Source organism: Bos indicus, chromosome 23, assembly GCF_029378745.1.
Source record: "Bos indicus isolate NIAB-ARS_2022 breed Sahiwal x Tharparkar chromosome 23, NIAB-ARS_B.indTharparkar_mat_pri_1.0, whole genome shotgun sequence".
Lineage (NCBI taxonomy): Eukaryota > Metazoa > Chordata > Mammalia > Artiodactyla > Bovidae > Bos > Bos indicus.
This window is the reverse complement of record NC_091782.1, coordinates 6,293,421-6,316,491: the sequence shown is the minus strand read 5'-3', so window position 1 is coordinate 6,316,491 and position 23,071 is coordinate 6,293,421. Positions and strand designations below refer to the sequence as shown.

General features: G+C 39.8%; 1 protein-coding gene across 2 annotated transcripts in view; it reads right to left on the bottom strand.

The window, feature by feature from the left end:
* Positions 1 to 9,087, bottom strand: part of HMGCLL1 (3-hydroxy-3-methylglutaryl-CoA lyase like 1) — a 199,324-nt gene extending 190,237 nt beyond the window's left edge. The window contains exon 1 of one of the 2 annotated variants that reach the window (XM_070777768.1): positions 8,841 to 9,087. In XM_070777768.1, the coding sequence (XP_070633869.1) occupies positions 8,841 to 8,948 (108 nt within the window). In that variant the 5' untranslated portion in view covers positions 8,949 to 9,087. The remainder of the gene's footprint in view (positions 1 to 8,840) is intronic. The other variant, XM_070777767.1, reaches the window with a different exon arrangement.
* Between the last annotated feature and the right edge of the window lie 13,984 nt (positions 9,088 to 23,071).

Sequence of the window (23,071 nt, the reverse complement as noted above, 5' to 3'; positions counted from 1 at the left end):
AAGCAAAAGATAAATCTTCCTGACCTCACACCCATCAGAACTGTTCATGTTCAGTTGCTCAGTCATGTCCAACTCTTTGCAACCCCATGGACTGCAGCATGCCCCATCCTTTAGTATCTCTTGCAGTTTGTTCAAACTCAAATCCATTGAGTCGATGATACCATCCAACCATCTCATCTTCTGTCGCCCCCTTCTCCTCCCGCCTTCAATCTTTCCCAGCATCAGATCTTTTCCAATGAGTCACCTTTCACATCAGGTGCTCAACTAAAGCTTCAACTTCAGCATCAGTCCTTCCAATCAATATTCACTGTTGACTTCCTTTAGGATTGACTGGTTTGACCTCCTTGCTGTCCAAGGGACTCTCAAGAGTCTTCTCCAACAGCACAGTTCACAACCATCAATTCTTCAGTGCTCAGCCTTCTTTATGGTCCAACTCTCACATCTGTACATTACTACTGGAAAAATCATAGCTTTGACTATACAGACTTTTGTCAGCAAACTGATGTCTCTGCTTTTTAATATGCTGTCTACATTTGTCATAGCTTTTCTTTCAAGGAGCAAGTGTCTTTTAATTTCATGGCTGCAGCCACCGTCCACAGTGATTTTGGAGCCCAAGAAAATAAAGTCTCTCACTGTTTCCTTTTTTTCCTACATCTATTTGCCATGAAGTGATGGGACCGGATGCCATAATCTTAGTTTTCTGAATGTTGAGTTTTAAGCTAGCTTTTTTACTCTCCCCTTTCACCTTCATCAAGAGGATCTTTAGTTCCTCTTTGCTTTCTGCCAGAAGGGTGGTGTCATCTGCATATCTGAGGTTATTGGTATTTCTCCAGGCACCCATCAGAATGACTATTATCAAAATGACAAGAAATAAGTGTTGGTGTTGTTGGTGAGGATGTGGAGAAGAGGGAAAGCTTGTGCATTGCAGCCACTATAGAAAACATTTCTGAGTATGAAGGTTCCTCAAAAGGTGAGAAATAAAACTATCATATGATTCAACAATTCTACTTCTAAGTGTTTCTCCCAAGGATAGGAAATCACTATCTCAAATAGATATCTTCACTCCCATGATCACTGCAGCATTATTTACAATAGCCAAGAGGTGAAAACAACCCAAGTGTCCACTGATGAATGGATAAAGAAAATGTGCTATATATTTACACAAAGGCACATTATTCAATCATAAAAAGAAGGAAACCATGCCATTTGCTACCAGATGGGGCCTAACGACATCATGTTAAGCAAAACAAGTCAGACAGAGAAAGACAAATACTGTACTATTTCACTTACATGTGGAATCTTAAATAAAGAGAGAGAGAGAAAACAGGCTTGTGGTTTCCAAAGGCAGTTTGTAGAGGGTGAGCAAAAAGAGGTGGAGGAACAGTTAATCTTTTCTGGAGAAGGACAGTATGACTGAAAGCCTCAAATTTCATCTATAATATTTACATAACAGGTGTCTAACTTAAACTGAAAAGCTAGTAGGCTTTCCAAGAGGGAAGATAAATGAAAGAAACCCCCTGAAGGTTTGAATATTGGAATGATCAGAGATGAAACTTAAGATAACTGATAAACATTCAAGAATTCTTGATATGATGGAAAGAGAGCTAAAAATTGGTTTCAGAAACAAGGTAGAAATGTAGTAATTCAAAAATATAACTAAAAATTAAGGATGCAAATTAAATTAGCAGCAAATTAGACAAGGCTAAATTGGGAATTAGTGAAATGGAATATACTTGAGAAAAATATTCAGATCGACAATGGTAAGAAAAGATGAAAAATACAAAAGTGAGTATAAGAAACCAATGGGGCACAACAAAATGTTCTAAGATTCTTCAAACTGTAGGTCTACGTTGGAGTTGGAGGTAAAAAAGAAATAAGTAATATTTGAAAACAACTGGTTGAAAATTTCCCAAAACACATAGAAACCAACAAGCATCAAGTCATAGACCCAAGAAGCACTATGAACCACTATCAGATATGAAGAAAACTATCTCTAGACAAATCATAGTCATACTGTTGGAAACCAAAGATAACAAGAAGAGAACTGAAGACAGGTTATCATCAAAGGTCCAAAAATAAAGCCAACAGCTGATTTCTCTCTCATTTGTCCCTGGTTTCCATTTATCTATTGAGAAATCTGCATTTTGTATGGTTGCCATGTCATGTATCCTAACTCTTTATATGGAACATATATTTAAAGTCAATATTCATTATATTTATGCATTTTGTATGCATGTATACATAAATGTAATTTCAAGCAAATAAGAACTAAAAGTATCACCACCAGATTTTTATTAAAGAAAATATTAAAGCAAACACTTTAGGGTGAAGGGGAATAATTCCAGATGAAGGGATGGATCTTTAGAAAGTAATGAAGAGCAAGGAAATGGGAAATACACACATAAATATAAATGTACATTGACTGTATAAGTATATATTACAAATATAGCATGTAGAAGATGAATACATACAATATATGAAGGCACTAACAGGAGTTACATTTTTAATATAGAACTAATTTATATGATATTTTAATAAGTCAAGTTTGCATGTTGACACCTTCTAGGTAACAACGAACAGTACTGTAGAAACAGTATGCCATGGGCTATCTTCGTGGAGGTGCCCTGTGGTTTCCTGCTTCAAGGATGCTTGGACTGCACCTGGTGATCCTGCCCGGCCCGCCCCTGGAACCAGCCCTGGCCAACCTCCCTGCCCCTCTGCCCCTCAGGGTCCGCCGCCCCTCCGGGTCCCCCAGCCCCTCCAGCGCGGCTCAGCCCACACGGCCTTTCCCGGCCGCCCAGGGCCGCGCCGCCTCGCAGGTGCGCAGAACGGCCACCAGGACTCGAGCCGGCCGTGACCGCCAGAGCGACCTGGAGCGCGAGGCCTCCTACGTCTGCCTGTCCGTGTCTTACTCTGTGGACGGCAGTTATGTGGCTTTGAAAGGCTTTGCCAACTTTCACCAATCTCGTGGGGAGAGGGAACATGCTGAGAAACGGATGAAGCTGCAGAACTAAGGAGGTGGCGGAAGCGTCCTTCGGGATATCAGGAAACCGGACCCTGATGACGGCAAGAATGGGCTGAACGCAATGGAATGTGCGCTACACTACTGATTCCAGTAGTCAATCTGCCACGACTGGAACTGCACACACCGGCCACTGACAAAAAATGACCCCCATTTGTGTGACTTCATTAACACTCACTGCCTGAAAGAGTAGGTGAAATCCATCAAAGAACTGGGTGAGCACGGAACCAACCTGTGCAAGATGGGGGCCCCCGAATCTGGCAGGGCAGAGTACCCCTTGATAAACACACCCAGGGAAACACTGTAAGGATAACGAGAGCGAGAGCTAAGCCTTAGGCTGGCTCCCTGGTCACCAGGACAGTGCACACATGTTTGGATTAGCTCCACCTTTTCTGTAAGTTGTACTAAAACATCTACTTAAGTTATTTTCTTAGTACCATTCCTGCAAATAAACTGGTACCCCCTCCCCCCCCCCAAAAAAACCCAATATATAACCACCAAGCTAATGCAGGGGAAAAATGAATTTTAAAAATTATGTAATTTCAAAGAAGTCATAAAACAAGTAAAAAGGGTGATGTAAAGGGCCAAAGAACACCTGAGTCAAACAGAAAACAAGCAGTGGGATAGGCTGGTAGTTTGTTTTCTTTTTGACAATTCCTCCCCACTGACCCTAAGGTGTTTATTAACAGCTGAGCACTGTTAACCATAAAGTATATAGTCACTTTAATCTTTTCACTAAATTTAAACAAAAATATTATATATTCAGGTTAAACTCAAGAGATCCTCTAACACTAAATACTTTACTTAGAATCTTAATTTTTGCTCACAGCAAATGCAACTTAAAAGGATCAGGATAAAATGTAAAATAACTATAAACTTAATCTCACGTAATCTACAATTGTATCTTTAAAAAACAAAACAAACATATTTAAAATGCTATTTATGATAGAATTTAGACCATTGGAAATTTTATGGCTGTGATAGGGTATTAATATATAAAGAGATTTAGTTATTGCTTAAGTCTCTTTATTAATATAGAAAGAAATTTAGTTACTGAATCAAACAAGGACTATTTTACAAGGACACTTCATTTTAATCAAAACTTGAAACCACCAGTTAAGCCAGCTTCATCATATCCATTTTAACTGAGACGAATAATAAAAAATAAAATAGACCCTAAGCGATAGCTTGAACCACAGAAGGATCAGTTTTGACCTCCTGGAATTCTTCTGAGAAACCCATTAAGGAATTCTTCTGAGAAACCAATGCCATTACCAAAAAAGAGAAACAAAAAGAGAGAGAGAGAGAGATCTAAAGAATTTTATTATGTTGAGCTGTTGTAGCGTACGCCTTTAATGCACACTGACTCATTTTATATTTGGTAATAAATTGCTAAGTTCCAAAAAAGTGTATTTGTACTTACACACAAATATAATATTTTATCTTAATAGTTCATTGGTAGCAGAAAAGAGTCTAGGTTTTGAATCTTCTATTGACTAGCACAGATTCTTCCAAAACAGAGCACTCTGTCTGTCCCAGCTGCAACCAAATTATTTCAAAACTTAGGGGCCCTACCCATGATTCCCTCTACCATAGTTAGCAGTGGAGAAATAGTTAAGCTCATTGAACAACCTCCAGAATCAATTTTCAACTCTTTCCCCATGAACGTATGACTAAATTTGATCAGATGAAAAGATAATATACAACCTAAATGTCCATCAACATGTGAATGGACCGAGAAGATATGGTATGCATATATTGTTAAGTCACTTCAATCGTGTTCGACTCTGTGTGACCCCATAGATGGCAGCCCACCAGGCTCCCCCATCCCTGGGATTCTCCAGGCAAGAATGCTGGAATGGGTTGCCATTTCCTTCTCCAATGCATGAAAGTGAAAAGTGAAAGTGAAGTCGCTCAGGCATGTCTGACTCTTAGCGACCCCATGGACTGCAGCCTACCAGGTTCCTCCATCCATAGGATTTTCCAGGCAAGAGTACTGGAGTGGGGTGCCATTGCCTTCTCCAGTGGCATGCATATATATACATACGTATGATGGACTATTACTCAGCCAAAAAATGAATGATAATGTCATTTGCAGCAACACAGATGCAACTAGAGAATCATACTAAGTGAAGAATTAATAAGTCAGAGAGACAAATACCATATGATATATCACTTATATGTTGAATTTAAAGAATGATATAAATGAAATTATTTACAAAACAGAAACAGACTCATAGACATAGAAAACAATTTTACAAATACCAAAGGAAAAGGGGGGAGGCATATATTAGGAACTTGGAGTCAATAGATACACACTGCTGCCGCTGCTGCTGCTAAGTCGCTTCAGTCGTGTCCGACTCTGGGCGACCCCATAGACGGCAGCCCACCAGGCTCCCCCATCCCTGGGATTCTCCAGGCAAGAACACTGGAGTGGGTTGCCATTTCCTTCTCCAATGCATGAAAGTGAAAAATGAAAGAGAAGTCGCTCAGTCGTGTCCAACTCCCAGCGACCCCATGGACTGCAGCCCACCAGGCTCCTCCATCCATGGGAATTTCCACACTACTATATATAAAATAGATAAACAAGGTCCTACTGTATAGCATAGGAAGCTATAATAAATATCTTGTAATAATCTATAATGGAAAAGAATACAAAAAAGAATATGTATGTATAACTGAATCACTTTTTTGCACACTTGTAAAACATTATAAATTATAGTTCAATTTTAAAAAGGTAAAACACGAACAGTAATAATATCCACCTATCAGCACTAAGACCAAACTTTACTGACATCTGTCTTAACTGTCGTCACGTTGGAATTAACATAAAAAAGATTAGTGTTGTACTACAATGTGCCAGTCATTGTCTTGGACCCTGAAAAGTGCTAAGAAGGAGTTCATGGCCCCCATATACTTCAGATGCTTATGCCCTAGAAGGGTAAACCTCTATTCTTTTGTTCATTCAGGAGAAATTAATTGGCCATCAAAAACTAATTGGACATTTTATTCATTGTTGAGAATTTTGTGGTGGAAATTTTCCTCACTTTTATGATGCTTACAGTCAGGTAGGGAATTAAACATAAAATGGTAACAAAAATAAATATAGTAATTCGTTTATATACAGTGAACAGTGCACTGTGAAACGTAAGGTAACAGGAAATGCTTGGCTTGAGAATCTGAGAAAGTAAAATCTGAGTTTAAGATCTCAAGGTTAATTAGTTGAAAAGAATCTTTCTATCAGAAAGGTAAATAGATAAAGGCCCTGTTTCCAGAGGAAAGATGATTGGAAAACTCAAAGAAGGACACAGTGGCAAGCATAAGAAGACATGGCTTAAGACAATGCTGCGCAGATGCGATGAAGATATCATCTGAGCCTTCCAAGAATACACTAAAGGTTTTGCTTGCTATTCACTCTTAAAAGCAATGAGAATTCACAGAAGGTTGTGAAACAGGAGAACAGCATGATATCATTTGAAATAGAGAACATCTCTCAACTAGCTGTCGAAACAGGGGGTTGAAGGATGACAAGACTCCAGTAGTGCACTGGAAAGAAAATGCCACTTTAAAATCCAGCAGTAAGTTGGAAAAGCAGATGGATCTGAAAGAAATCCAAGAGGTAAAACTGCAGGACTTAGTGACACCCTGGATATGACAGAAAGAAGGAAATGGGCTCTTGGTTTGTGCTTCCAGGGCAGAATGAATTGTGACAGTACTCCCTGTGTTAGGAACTTGTAGAGAAGGGCTGCAGTTGGAAGAGGAAGAATGTGAGTCTGATTTTGCAAATGTTGAGTCTGAATTGCTTTGGAGATACTCAAGTGATGTCAGCTGAGCAGATGGACATCAGGACTGGAGTTTAAGAGACAGAAGGGACTACAAGTCTGGAAGATACAGATACACTAATAGTGTCAGAAACTGTGAGTGTGGGTTCAAAGTCCTGAGAAATCTGCATATTTACCAGATAGACAGAGGCCACTGAGCCAGTCTGATTCCAGCCTGAGGAACCCAGAGCAGTAGGGCTAAAAGCAGTAAGGATGTTAAACAGAGAAGCCAGGGAAGGAGGTAAATTGCAGAGTCAAGTATCTGTCAGGTATCAACAGGACGAGACCTACATTACAATTCCACAACATTGGAACCACAACAGAATTATGCATAAAGTCCCACTAGAGCACAGAAAAAGGATACTGACTTTAGAAAGAGAAAAGAGTTGATCAAAAGAAGTGATCTTTAAGCTGTGCCTGAGGAATGAATAGGAGTTTCTCAAGCAAATCAGTTCAGGGATAAAAAGGCAATGTTTAGAGAAGGTATAGCAATTTCTCAAAAAGGAAACAAAACATCTTCATTAGGCTGGTGAATATCCCAAAACCCTATTTCCTACATTCCTAGATCAGTCATTCTAGTCATTTTCAATTACCCTGCTTTTACATTCTAACAGGGAAAAGTAGGCACCCTAGCAGTCTAGCCTCTGTCACAGTCCCCAAACCCACAAAATCAGAATATGGGGTGGGAGAAGAGAAAAATAATATTAACATAGCAACAGAAGTCATATACAGTCTCACACTTTTTCACTGAAATGTAAGGATTTCTGATTCTGTAACAGAGTAAATATGAAGGTTTAAAGTTATAATACAAAGATCAAAGGAGAAGACCAAAAAATTGAACAGAAGACATACAAACATATGGGAACATAAAGACTAATTTTCCTTCTCTTGCATTGTCAGTAAAAGTCTTTGAGTTAGACGACCTCCGCCATCTTTCAGGTAATGAGGACAAATCTTTGAAAGAATCCACAATTGCTGAACTCCAATCTGGAGAACTAAGGTTACAATTCATATGGTGATACATTGAAGATACACTGAATGTAAAACAATAGGAAAAACGGAGCCTAATATCAGTATTAGAATAGTTGATTGGCTGATTCATGTCAATGTATGGCAAAAAACACAATATTTTTTTAAAGAAAAAAAATAAAGAAATAAAGACACAAACTCAAATTATGCTTACCCGCTAAATTGTTACATTTAACACAAGTTTTTATTTTGTACTTAGATGTATAAAGAATAAATATTTTGCATCCAGCAAAATTTGAAAAATTAATAGCTAAATAGTCTCCTTCCTTTTTCCCACATTTTAACTTTCACTTAACAACTACCTATTTCTCTGTGAAACTTCAAATTGTAAGCTCTTTTAAGAGAAAATCAATTTCTTTATATAGATTTTCTCCATTTACTTGCCATTTCCGGTTAAGACTGCATTAAATTGCAGGCCTGTGGCTACTCTTCACCTGCCCTCATAGTTGCCTTCAAATGGGATTTCAGGCATCACATGAGAATACATTTTGCTCTGAAATCCTTCTGCTATTTACCATCTTCCCCCATCTTGTTCAAGGGTGTTGGAGCATAAATACATTACAGATAAGGGATGATTTCACCCCACCCTGTTTTCCTAGCCTTCGGTGTTGGCTTCCTTCCGTTTTTCTGCCTCACATTCCGACAAATTCGTCGCCTTTGTCACACAATAATAAGAAGAGAATTGCAAAGAGAGACGCTGTCCTCAGACAAGTGCTGCGTTTCACAGGAAGGATCCTTTCCCGGGGAAACGCAGAGAAGGAACACTTTCCTTCAGACCACCTGCACGTGGCCAAGGTAGGGAATTCAAAGGGCCTCCCCGAGGGGCGGGTCCGCAAATTCACCCGGGAGAGGGTGGGAACCCTTTTCAGGGGAGAGGCCTTCACACCGCAGAACCGCTGCAGGAGGGCCCCGGGCGGGGAGGCGCCGCGGCGGGAGAGGTGGGGACGCCCCGGGCCGCGAGATGGTACCTGCGCGGGCTCGAGCGCCCCTGCCACTGAATCCCCGATCCAGAGATGCTCGCGCAGCAGCTGCTGGTAGCTGAGGCAGTGCTTCACCGCGCAGGGCACGTTCCCCATGGCGGGGCCCGGGCAGCGCGGGGAGAGCGGAGGGAGCAGGCAGGGGGCGAGCGATGGGGCCAACGCCCAGGGATGCTCAGCTTGAGGGCGGCGGAGCGCCTCCCGCCTCCCGCGCGCGCTCTGCGCACTGCGGCGGCGCCGGGCAGGACGCCGACGGGCACCTGCGCACACGCGGTCCACCCCGGGCCGAGCCGGCCAGTCTCAGCCTGGCGCGCGCGTTCCGCACTGTGCGCAGCACTCGGGACTGAGAGTTGGCACACACCTGCACTTACTGGCTTCTCATCTGGTTCAGACCCCACAGATAAAGCAAGGGTTAGGTCTCCACCAAAGTAGAAGCATCTGTATTTTCCTTTGGGGAGTTGGCTCATGCCCAAGTATGATTTTCCTGGCCTTGAACTCACCTGAGTTTATCTTCATGAAAATAAGCTTGACAGATGCACACTGCTATGTTTAAAACGGATAATCAACAAGGACCTACTGTATAGCACAGTAAGCTTTGCCCAATATTTTGTAATAACCTAAATGGGAAAAGAACTAGAAAAAAAGAATAGATGCCTGTATATGCGTAACTTGGCTGTCCATAGGAAACTAACAAAACGTTGTTAATCAACTATATTACTAAAATAAAAATTTTAAAATAAAGATATCGGCCATATTGGATTAAAGCCCAGTCAAATGAGCCTCCCTTTAACTTGATTACCTATATAAAACTATCTCTAGAAATAAGGTCACATTCTGAGATACCAGTTCAGGTCAGTTCAGTCGCTCAGTGGTGTCTGACTCTTTGCAGCCCTGTGGACTGCAGCACACCAGGCTTCCCTGTCCAACACCAACTCCTAGAGCCTGCTCAAACTCATGTCCATCACGTCAGTGATGCCATTCAACCACATCATCTTCTGTCATCCCCTTCTCCTCCTGCCCTCAATCTTTCCCAGCATCAGGGTTTTTTCCAGTGAGTCAGTTCTTCGCATCAGGTGGGCAAAGTATTGGAGCTTCACCTTCAGCATCAGTCCTTCCAATGAATATTCAGGACTGATTTCCTTTAGGATGGACTGATTGGGTCTCCTTGCAGCCCAAGGGACTCTCAAGAGTCTTCTCCCACACCACAGTTCAAAAGCATCAATTCTTTGGCGCTCAGCTTTCTGTATAGTCCAACTCCCACATCCATATGCGACTACTGGAAAAACCAAAGCTTTGACTAGACGGACCTTTGTTGGCAAAGTAATGTCTCTGCCTTGTAATATGCTGTCTAGGTTGATCATAGCTTTTTTTCCAAGGAGCAAGCGTCTTTTAATTTCATGGCTGCAGTCACCATCTGCAGTGATTTTGGAGCCCCAAAAAGTAAAGTCTCTCACTATTTCCACTGTTTCCCCATCTGTTTGCTATGAAGTGATGAAACCATATGCTATGATCTTAGATTTTTGAATGTTGAGTTTTAAGCTAAATTTTTCACTCTCCTCTTTCACTTTCATCAAGAGGCTCTTCAGTTCTTCGTCACTTTCTGCCATATGGGTGGTGCCATCTGCATATCTGAGGTTATTGATATTTCTCCCAGCAATCTTGATTCCAGCTTGTACTTCATCCAGCCTGGCATTTCACATGATGTACTCTGCCTAGAAGTTAAATAAGCATGGTGACAGTATACAGCCTTGGCATACTCCTTTGCCAGTTTGGAGACAGTTTGTTGTTCCATGTCCAGTTCTAACTGTTGCTTCTTGACCTGCATACAGATTTATCAGGAGGAAGGTCAGGTGGTCTGGTATTCCCATCTCTTTCAGAATTTTCCACAGTTTATTGTGATCCACACAGTCAAAGACTTTGGCATAGTCAATAAAGCAGAAATACATGTTTTTCTGGAACTCTCTTGCTTTTTTGATGATCCAACAGATGTTGGGAATTTGATCTCTGGTTCCTCTGCCTTTTCTAAATCCATCTTGAACATCTGGAAGTTCACAGTTCATGTACTTTTGAAGTCTGGCTTGGAGGATTTTGAGCATTACTTTGCTAGCGTATGATATGAGTGCAATTGTGAGGTAGTTTGAACATTCTTTGGCATTGCCTTTCTTTGGAACTGGAATGAAAACTGACCTTTTCCAGTCCTGTGGCCACTGCTGAGTTTTCCAAATTTGCTGGCATATTGAGGCAGCACTTTCATAGCATCATCTTTTAGGATTTGAAATAGCTCAACTGGAATTCCATCACCTCCACTAGCTTTGTTCGTAGTGATGCTTTCTAAGGCCCACTTGACTTCACATTCCAGGATGTCTGTCTCTAGGTGAGTGATCACACCATTGTGGTTATCTGGGTCATGAAGATCTTTTTTGTGCAGTTCTTCTGAGATACCAGAAGATAGGTTTTCGACATGTGAATTTGGAAAGCGGGAACATCCTGTAACCCATGGATCCTCCACTTTTGTTGTCCTCTCTTCTCTGCCAATTGTCATTAATCTTTTCCTGAACTGTTTGAGAGCAATAATAGATATGACCTCCACCCCTCACGATGCCTTAATTCACCAGTGTGTATTTCCCCCAGACAAAGACAGTCTCTTGCATCACCACTAAACAACCCTCCAGAACAGGAAATCACCCTTGGTACAGCACTACCATCCAATCCACATATCCCATGCAAATTTCACCAACTGTCTCAATGATGTCCCATTTGAAAAAAAAAAAAAAGCAAAAAACTTGATTTTTAAGTATTATGAGAGGAACTTGGAACTATGCTTAATATTTTTACATGCCCTGTGAAAGAAAAGAATCTGGAGAAGTATATGTATGTAAATGTATATAAACATATACATATACATATATATTGGCTTCCCTGGTGGCCCAGAGGGTAAAGAATCTACCTGCAATGCAGGAGAAACAGGTTCCATACTTGGGTCAGGAAGATCCCCTGGAGAAGGGAATGCCTACCCACTCCAATATTCTTGCCTGGAGAATTCCATGGACAGAGGAGCCTAGTGGGCTATAGTCCATGGAGTTGCAGAGTCAGACATGACTGAGAGACTAACACACACACACACACACATACATATGCATATATATTTGTATTATAACTCAGCCTATACATATATAATACATATGCCAAGCTTCTGTTTTTTCTTTGCTACTGTTCGCTTTGCTTCTAATGTTGTTTTCATATATTGAAAAAAAATGATGCAGATCCAGAATCTTTACATGGAAGAGTTCTTTATGTCCTTTTTTTATTTCCTTGTAAGGGCACCACCTTAGTTAATTCTGTAATGGTTTCTTTTCATATAGAATTACTATATCAATTATATCAGTCTATGGCATATGCTAAAATAAATTTCTTGGAGAGTGGAAAAATATGAATCACTTTGCTATACACCTGAAACTGACACAATGTTGTAAATCAGCTATCCTTCAATTAAAAACTTACAAAATATGAACAGTAAACATTCTAAGGCAATTTGCAAGGTTAGAACCCTTATGTGCAGCAGTGTAATAAAGAAGAAAAGATAGAAGGTAGTCGATTAGGGAAGATGTCACAGATAATTTGGCAAGTCAGTCAGCTGACAGTAAGTGGGTAATACAGGTTAAGCACTGAAATAGAGTTGCGTTGCTTAAAGAAATCCAGGGCACACAATTACTGAAGCTATAAAGGTTCAAGTCATTCAAATGAAAATTGTAAACACATCCCTGTCCTTAGAATAGGACTAGTCTTGGGTAGTGAAGGGTTGGGGAGATGGTCCTAGAACAGACCACCTCTCTTCCTACCACTCTTTCACAAGCACAAATACACCGACACACTCTAAAACTCTTCAGCATGAGTTCAGCACCTGCATTTGAATGGACAGCCATCAAGAATAGCCTCGTGTGGCCACGTGGCCTGGCCAGGAGCACCAGTCAGCCCCACTGTCTGCTGCAGCAAGCACTGTTACACATGAAAGGATTCAACGACTACTTTGCACAACATAGTATAAACACACTTAAGGAATTTAACACCCAGAATAAGCAAGTCATCATTCACGCTTCTGAGAGTGGTGAGACTTCCACTAGTAACAGAAATAAAGCAGTTAAGGACAGAACAAGGCAAAGAGTGGGAGAGGGAACTTTTGGATCCTTATTGGAACAGGACTGGAAGGGCAAAGAGGATGAAGGGAACTCTTGTCACTTTGATCAAGGTTGATTAACATGAAGAACATGATCAGAACTGCCAAAGTGAGGTCATGCAATTCTTGAAAGCCTCTAAAATTCTCTAAAGCAAAAGATTGAACTCTAATGCAAAAGACTCAAAACAGAACCACCATAAGACCAATCAACCCCACTACTGTGTATATTCCATAATTCAAAAAGACTCATGTACCCTAATGTTCATACCAGCACTATTTACAATAGCCAGGACATGGAAGCAACCTAAATTTCCATTAACAGGGAAATGGATACAGAAGATGTGGTACATATACACAATGGAATATTGTTGTTTACTTGCTAAGTTATCTTCTACCCTTTTGCGACTCCATGGACTGTAGCCCCCTAGGCTCCTTCTGTTCATGGGATTTTCCAGACAAGAATAGTGGAGTGGGTTTCCATTTCCTTCTCCAGGGGATTTTCCTGACTCGGGGATCAAACCTGCATCTCCTGCATTGGCAGGAATGTTCTTTACCACTTAGCCATGAGGGAAGCCCACAATGGAATATTACTTAGCCATTAAAAGGAATGAAGTTGTATCAATAACCTCAGATATGCAGATGACACCACCCTTATGGCAGAAAGTGAAGAGGAACTCAAAGGCCTCTTGATGAAAGTGAAAGTGGAGAGGGAAAAAGTAGGCTTAAAGCTCAATATTCAGAAAACGAAGATCATGGCATCCTGTCCCACCACTTCATGGGAAATAGATGGGGAAACAGTGTCAGACTTTATTTTTCTGGGCTCCAAAATAACTACAGATGGTGACTGCAGCCATGAAATTAAAAGACGCTTACTCCTTGGAAGAAAAGTTATGACCAACCTAGATAGCATATTCAAAAGCAGAGACATTACTTTGCCAACAAGGTTCATCTAGTCAAGGCTATGGTTTTTCCTGTGGTCATGTATGGATGTGAGAGTTGGACTGTGAAGAAAGCTGAGCACCAAAGAATTGATGCTTTTGAACTGTGATGTTGGGGAAGACTCTTGAGAGTCCCTTGGACTGCAAGGAGATCCAACCAGTCCATTCTGAAGGAGATCAGCCCTGGGATTTCTTTGGAGGGAATGATGCTAAAGCTGAAACTCCAGTACTTTGGCCACCTCATGCGAAGAGTTGACTCATTGGAAAAGACCCTGCTGCTGGGAGTTATTGGGGGCAGGAGAAGAAGGGGATGACAGAGGATGAGATGGCTGGATGGCATCAGTGACTCGATGGACGTGAGTCTGAGTGAACTCCGGGAGTTGGTGATGGACAGGGAGGCCTGGCGTGCTGCGATTCATGGGGTCACAAAGAGTCGGACACAACTGAGCAACTGATCTGACCTGATCTGGGTCATTTGTGGAGATGTGGATGGATCTAGAAACTGTCATATATAGTGAAGTGTCAGAAAGAGAAAAACAAATATCATATATTAACATAGATCTGTATAATCTAGAAAAATGGTACAGGTGATCTTATTTGCAAGGTGGAGGTGGAGACACAGATATAGAGAACAAACGTGGGTGAAGGGGGAGTGGGAGAGATCGGGAGACTGAGGGTGACAATGTATACTACTCATACAGCTACTAAGAATAGTAACAATAAATAAAACTCTAATGCACCCCAAATTCCAATTATTATTTATTTGAATATGCTTATTTTAGAGGTCTATATTCATAGGTCTAAATATCTTTGATAATTTGCTTCAGCCGAGCTAAGCTGTTATTTTTCCAACACAGTTGAAATGCAGCTTATAAGTTATATCAATGCCTAACACGTTTTTTCTGTAATTCTATAACAGGAAAAATAGTACTTGAAAGAACTTAAAAGGACCCAATTTGAACAACAGTACTTAGACAAGGTAACTTTTACCATGGAGTCAGTTGTTCAGAATTTGAAAAAGCTTTGACAGTTAATATTGAAATCTAAAGTCTTGGAGTATGACCTCTGAGATAAGTCAAATATTGTATGATCCTCTACTAGTAGGAAAAAGAACATCTAGAAATAAACTTGTAATACTTAATAGTATTCTAAATGGGGAAGGTTTTTAGACAAATTCATATCTCAATTAGTTCACCATAGGAATATAGGGTTTTTTAGACAGGGAAACCATATAAATATGAAAATACTGAATACAGTTTTATTTTTATGTACTTCATGTGGAAAATGCTATAATCACAAAAAAAATGAAATTATGATTCCTGTAAATACCCAAACTGTTAGCAATAAGGATGAAATAAAGACCATCATAAGAACGTTTTATCTCACGTATAAAAGAGAGTGAAAATACATGCACTTTTGGTGGACAGTAATTTGATGTTAAATGTAATCATGAATGCTTAAAATTTATAAATTTAAAAAGCTTCAACTTATAAATTTAAACAGTTAATATTAGTGTACACATTCCCAGTTTCTATGATTAAAATGAAAATCCTCAATATGTACCACTACTAATGCAAATCTAAGAAGTCCTATGGAAAATAATAACATGTATATATCCATACATATCTTTTCATATTCATTTCCATTATGGTTTATTACAAGATACTGAGCATAGTACCCTGTGCTATACAGTAGGATCTTGTTGTTTGTCTGTTTGATGCATAGTAATAAAGAAAGTGAAAGTGAAGTCACTCAGTTATGTCTGACTCTTTGTGACCCCATGGACTATAGTCTACCAGGCTCCTTCGTCCATGGGATTTTCCAGGCAAGAATACTGGAGTGGGTTGCCATTTCCTTCTCCAGGAGATCTTCACAACCCAGGGATTGAACCCGGGTCTCCCACATTGTCGGCAGACGCTTTACCATCTGAGCCACCAGGGAAGTCCCTGCATAGTTATATGTACCTCTTAATTCCAAACTCCTAATTTATCCCTGCCCCCCTTTCCCCTTTGAACCATAAATTTAATTTCTGTGTCTCTGGGTCTGCTTCTGTTTTGTAAATAAGTTCATTTGTATCATATTTTAGATTCCACATGATAAGTGATATCATCTGATATTTGTCTTTCTCCGTCTTACTTCGCTTAGTGTGACCATCTCTAACTCCATCCATGTTGTTGCGAATGGCATGTTCCATGCAAAATCATTTAAGTTTGCCTGCCTCTCCTGAATTACTCTTGACTCTCTTCTCTCCTTAACCTCCTATCCCAAATTTCATCTGTCAACCAGAGAAGTCAGTTAACATCTTGGACCCACCCATCCATTGTCTCTCTCTGTTCTACTGACTTCCCCCACTCTCTTTCTCTTGGAAAGCATCATCATTGTACAGTGGCAGAGCCTATGTGCTGGTTTTAGATTCCCCGTGATGACAGCCTGGCTCCACCAGATACCAAATGAGTGGCCTTCACAAGTCCTTTAGTCTCTTTTTCTTTATCTGTCAGAGAATGATGATTAAAATTTCCTACCTGACAGTGCTGTTGTAAAGATAAAACCAGCTGCTGCTGCTGCTAAGTCACTTCAGTCATGTCCAACTCTGAGCGACCCCATAGATGGCAGCCCACCAGGCTCCCCCATCCCTGGGATTCTCCAGGCAAGAACACTGGAGTGGGTTGCCATTTCCTTTTCCAATGCATGACAGTGAAAAGTGAAAGTGAAGTCGCTCAGTCATATCTGGCACTTAGCAACCCCATGGACTGCAGCCTACCAGGCTCCTCTATCCATGGGATTTTCCAGGCAAGAGTACTGGAGTGGGGTGCCATTGCCTTCTCTGTAAAACCAGCTAGAACATATGAAATGCTCAACACAAGGTCTCTGTTACATAATAGGCACCCACTGAATGTTAGCTATTATTACTACTGTAGCTGGTTTTCTGTTTTATTTTACATTCACAATCTACCCTCCACAGCGTAAGAAATTTTTGAAATACATATCTAGTCAGTACTTTTAAGCTTAAAACACTTAGAGATTTCTCATACCTATTGAAGAGAAGTCGTTTCTTAAAATTATGTACTTACTTGTTCTAGATGAGATTTTTAGGTACCTAACAGTCTTAACAATAGTCTTCACTCCTGCCCATTTTGTAAACTCATTTTTCACTCCAGAAATATCAAATTATGTATAATTCCCCAAGTTTTAAACTCTCCCATGCTCCCTTATTATTCCAATCTCATTATTAAAAATAGACATTTTGGGAAATGCAGAAGACGCATAAAGATAAACCACCCATCATTCTAAAGCCAGAAATATTTTAATAAATTTTCCTTTAGAGAAAAAAATTTATTACTATTTTCTATCTATGCTTTTTATTTTACTCTTTTCATTTAACATTGATTTAAATTCTTTAAAACTAGGGTTCTAACGGTTATACTATATATATGTATATATATATATATATATAAGTCATATTTTCAATAATCTTCTAGAGTATAGGCTTTTAATTATTTTTTAAAGGGAAGATCAACAGCTATAATGTGATCTTGTTAATGTTTATATAATTAATTGTCTAATTAATCTTCCAAAAATATGACAGTGAAAATCTTCTCCTACAGAAATTGTATTTCTGTTAATTTCATTCATATTTTTAACATAGAATGTGTATCCTTGGTTAGTGGTTTGCTTGGTATAAGCTTATCTTCAGTGAAAGATTTTTGGGTTCTTTGGTTGTTTTTTGCTATATCGGGGTCAGGGAGTTTCTATGGGAATCATCTTTGGATTATGGTAATACCACTAAATGGGAAATAGATGGGGAAACCATGGAAACAGTGGCTGACTTTATTTTTTGGGCTCCAAAATCACTGCAGATGGTGATTACAGCCATGAAATTAAAAGACACTTACTCCTTGGAAGGAAAGTTATGACCAACGTAGATAGCATATTCAAAAGCAGAGACATTACTTTGCCAACAAAGGTCTGTCTAGTCAAGGCTATGGTTTTTCCAGTGGTCATGTATGGATGTGAGAGTTGGACTGTGAAGAAAGCTGAGCACCAAAGAATTGATGTTTTTGAACAACTGTGGTGTTGGAGAAGACTCTTGAGAGTCCCTTGGACTGCAAGGAGGTCCAACCAGTCCATCCTAAAGGAGATCATTCCTGGGTTTTCATTGGAAGGACTGATGCTAAAGCTGAAACTCCAATACTTTGGCTACCTCATGCGAAGAGTTGACTCATTGCAAAAGACCCTGATGCTGGGAAGGATTGGGGGCAGGAGAAGAAGGGGATGACAGAGGATGAGATGGCTGGATGGCATCACCGACTCGATAGACATGAGTTTGAGTGAACTCTGGGAGTTGGTGATGGACAGGGAGGCATGGTGTGCTGCAATTCATGGAGTTGCAAAGAGTCAGACACGACTGAGCAACTGAACTGAACTAAAGAATGGTTTCAAGTTTGCTTAGCCAGAATTTCTAATGAGTTTAGTTTGACAGCTCTAGGATTTATTTGTTTTGCTAACCCCTTAGCTTGGGCTATAACAGGATGAAAGTGTTAATCTCTCGGTCTTGTCTGACTCTTTGCAACCCCATGGACTGTAGCCCGCCAGGCTCCTCTGTCCATGGAATTATCCAGGCAAGAATACTGGAGTGGGTTGCCATTCCCCTCTCCAGGGGAATCTTCCCAACCCAGGGATCGAACCCATGTTGCCTGCATTGGAGGAGGATTCTTTACATCTGCGTTACCAGGGAAGCCCATAATAAATCTAACCTAAAACTATACACAGTATAGCTTCACTTCAGTGTTTTTGCAGGGGTTTACTTTCTCACTCACAGAACTCAGGTGAAGTTTTTCCATCTCCCATACATGGAACAGCCTTGAGAGACCCAGTGGTTTATGATCTTGGCTCAATTAGCTCCCTTTCCTCAGATGCCATTTGGTTTAGGCTTCCTGAGTGGCTCAGATGGTAAAGAATCTTCCTGTAATGCAGGTTTGATCCCTGGATCAGGAAGATCCCCTGGAGAAGAGAATGGCAACCTACTCCAGTACTCTTGCCTGGAGAATTCCACGGACAGAGGAGCCTGGTGAGCTACAGTCCATGGGGTCACAAAGAGTCGTACACGACTGAGTGACTAACACTTTCACTTTCTCAAGTGATTAAAACCCTAGCCTCTGGCTAAAAGGGCCTGTGTCCTCTTGTGAACCTCTTGGCAATATTAAGTTCCTGGATATGTCCTTGATATCATTGTTGAGAGGAGGGAGAGGCATATCTCACTTCAGTTTAGTCCTGCATATTTATCAGAATTCTAACTTGAAATATTTCTATGATTAGTGTTTGCACATAATGTTCAATACATTCTGGAATTCCTTTACTCTTCAGGAAAGTAAAGATAGGAATCAAGAGATGCTGAACTGAAAGAGAACATTCAGCTTATCTCAGAGCCTGAGCATCTTACAATACAGTTCTGACACCTTGACGAATTCACAAGAGAGAAAACTAAACCACAGCTACATTCTCCCGTCTTTTCCCTATCTCTTCTCTACATAAAGTAACAACAGTGAATTACAGAGTTGTGCATTGCTTATCTATATCCTAAGAAAAGGCTTTTAAAAACAGTGGCAAGTCCTTGGGAGAGAAAGGTCCAGTTAGAATGGGCTATTGTGTGAGTCTCTTTGGTACCAAAGACAGCTATTTAAAGGTCTCTAAGAGAACAGGATACATAAAATTAAAATCAAATTTGTAGTAACAATAGATGCAAATCGGCATGTAGCCAAGGTACCTACCAGGCGGGGATCAAAGACACATATGGAGAGTTTCAAGCAATGATGCCATGGAACTTTGGCAAACATCTTGAGAGTAATATGCTCCAGCCTCAAACAATAAAAAGGAAAGAATGAAAACATCTTGGTTACCGATATTGGATGATACCTAAGGGGAAGCAAAGCTTTCATCATCTCAGTTTTAATGCGAAAAATTTAAATAACTTCTCACATATGTTATGTCTGGCTGATGTAAATTGATGGGAAGGATAACAGAGTGTTTAAAAACATTCTTGGTCACTAAAATCAAAGTTCCATTAACAATAGCATTGTTCTGAAATAGTGCATTCTTTTGAGAATATGTAATGTGATCTATTTTACCAAAATAGCACCCCACCCCAGGTGATGGATACCTAGCATTAGATACAGAAATCAGAACAAAGCTGCAAACCACATTTCCCCTGATGTAGAAGTCTATTTATTCTTTCACTGATTCAAAAGGATCCCAAAGCATTAGCTTTGCCAACTGTATTGGAAAATAAAAGATACAGACATCGACAGCTCATTAACAACTCATAATATGAGTTGGTTAGATGGCCGAAGTGCACACAATTTTTGCCAAAAGATATAAAGTGTCTTCTTATTACACTACCTACAAACTCAGACTCTATTTGAAAAATGTTTATATCAAATCAGTTGATATATTCTGATGGTTATAGTAGATGTGACCTTAATGGGTCGCTTATATTAATTCTTCTCCATGGACGGTATCATCATTGGAATCTGTATCAAGTACTACTGAATTAAAAGCATCATTACCAGTACAAAACAATGGATTAAGGTACAAAGCACTTGGCATTTTGCTTTGCACATAGTATGTGCTCAGTGAATCTTAGCTTTCTTTTCTCTCTTCACAAATCAAATCATTCCACTGTTAAGAATGGATATATGATGAGGAAATCTGTTAAACTCAAATTTAATGACTTCTATAGAGTATTAGTTCAATTCACTAAAGAGGTTTTATTTTTGATATTCAATAACTAATGGGAAAATAAACATGAACAGATATATACCATATGCCTTCTTGACTTTAAAGATCTTGTGTTCTAGTGGCAATGTCTGGGGAAAACTAATTATAAACATTATTAGGTGTAGCAGATGTATCTTCATCAGTGGAATGCAAGAAATTAAATTCCAAAGTTGAAAAATCTGAATAAGAAAACATTATTTATGGCAGAATTTGCATATTTATCAAATGTTTATTGAGTAATTAATTGCATAATAAACATAGGGCATTAAATACTGTGTGGAAAGTAATAATGAACCAGGAAGTTTGCAACACAGAAAATTTCTAATTTAACAGTGAAATGTGATGCCACTCAAATATCTACAATGAGCAATATGTTAGTAAGTGCCCAGTGATAATACTTGGTTTTTCCATAAGATGGTACAGAAACCCGAACAATCTTTTTGGCCAACCCAATATAAGCTGAGAACCATCGAAGCAAAGGGAATCAACTCCAAGTTCAGTTAGGAAAATAAGCAAAGACATTAGGAAGGAGGCACCTGTGAAGGGGTTGGGCAAGGAGAGCCTGTTATGCAGGAAGGAAGCGAGGGAAGGAAGAGATACATTCACATCGGCTGATAATGGGCTAACAGGCTGCCTTACCACCAAGACCTGCTTTACCATCAAAACGTGCAAATAACCTTCAAATGAAAATCTTCATTAAAGTACCTGATTTAATAATCTTCTATATATCTGTGATTATTTCACTGGGCTATTGTAAATAAAAGCATCATTTCTAATTTTGTCACAGATGAGCATAAGCACCTAAATCCATCAGAAGTGCTAAAGGTATTAACAAAGTATTCATCTTGCAAGTCAGACTTTTATATACAGCTGTAGATTTTTTACGTGTGTCATCTCTGTTCTCCATGGGCAGGAGAGCAGAGATCATAACTGCAAAATGACTGGAACTTTGAAGCACTTTGCTGGGTATTTTAACTCAGTGCATGAATTATTCCCATTTAACAGGTGAAGAAACTGAGGCTCAGAGACCTTGAACAACTAAGCCAAAGTAGAAGAGTAAGTCTCAGAAATGGACTCAAATTTGTGTCTGTCAAAGCCATTCACACACAATCATGTGTTCCTCAGAACATCTTTTAGACACCAAAACCCACGCTCCAAGAGGATAAATTGTTTCCAAGGGAGGTTTTTTAGAGCAAAAACTTGAACTCAGCCTTCTATCTCTGCATTCCAGAAGAATTCTACAACATAAGGAAGACCTAATCTCTTCTTTGGAACCCACAGACCTTTGCGGGTTTGACATTAAAAATACTGTCCATGGGATTGATACAGGAATAAAGAACTCTCTTAATTTTAGCAGCCATACATGCTCTACCATATTGGAGAGGGTAAGACTCAACTCCAGGTCTTCTAAGAAAATTTGCAGATGGGTAGTTCATCTTCACCCCACTCCAGTACTCTTGCCTGGAAAATCCCATGGACGGGGGAGCTGGCAGGCTGCAGTCCATGGGGTCTCTAAGAGTCGGACGTGACTGAGCGACTTCATTTTCACTTTTCACTTTCATGCATTGGAGAAGGAAATGGCAACCCACTCCAGTGTTCTTGCCTGGAGAATCCCAGGGACGGGGGAGCCTGGCAGGCTGCCGTCTATGGGGTCACACAGAGTCAGACACAACTGAAGCGACTTAGCAGCAGCAGCAGCAGTTCAACTTCCTAATCATGCATGGTGGTGGGATTCCTCTTTTTATAGGCCAGTCAAACCATGGACTTTCATGGCTATAAGTTTATCAAAACATATGTATATATGATGGGAATTTTGATTTTCAAGTTTCTGGTCATGTATTTATTCTTTTCAATTTTTTCCCTCTGTAACCTAACATACTTATTAGTATATATCCCACATATCATATGCTGCTTGTTTTTTCCCTGAACTAATTTTTATTCTACCACTTAGAGAAGTTTTTCCATCAAGGAAAAAGTAGTTGCTTTGCCAACAGTTTCCCAGAGTTCTCTTGAAAGTCCAGATCTCTGTAGAATTCACAACTGATTGGATAATGGAGGCCCTTTCTTACTAAAATGCCATCATTCCAACTACATTTTCATTGAAAATGATAAGGGCAGAACATCGTAAGAATGCTTTAATAACTGACATTATTCAATACCTTAAATTTTTCGAGCCTTAAATCTCCACTAAATTCACAAATGCAAATGCATCAATATGAATCATATGAGTTTTCAAGGCAATAATCTATAGTTATTTTGTAATCCAATATTAATTTTACAACATTCAAAAACTCATATGTGGTATTTGTATAACTTTTCACTTGTTCATTTAAAGT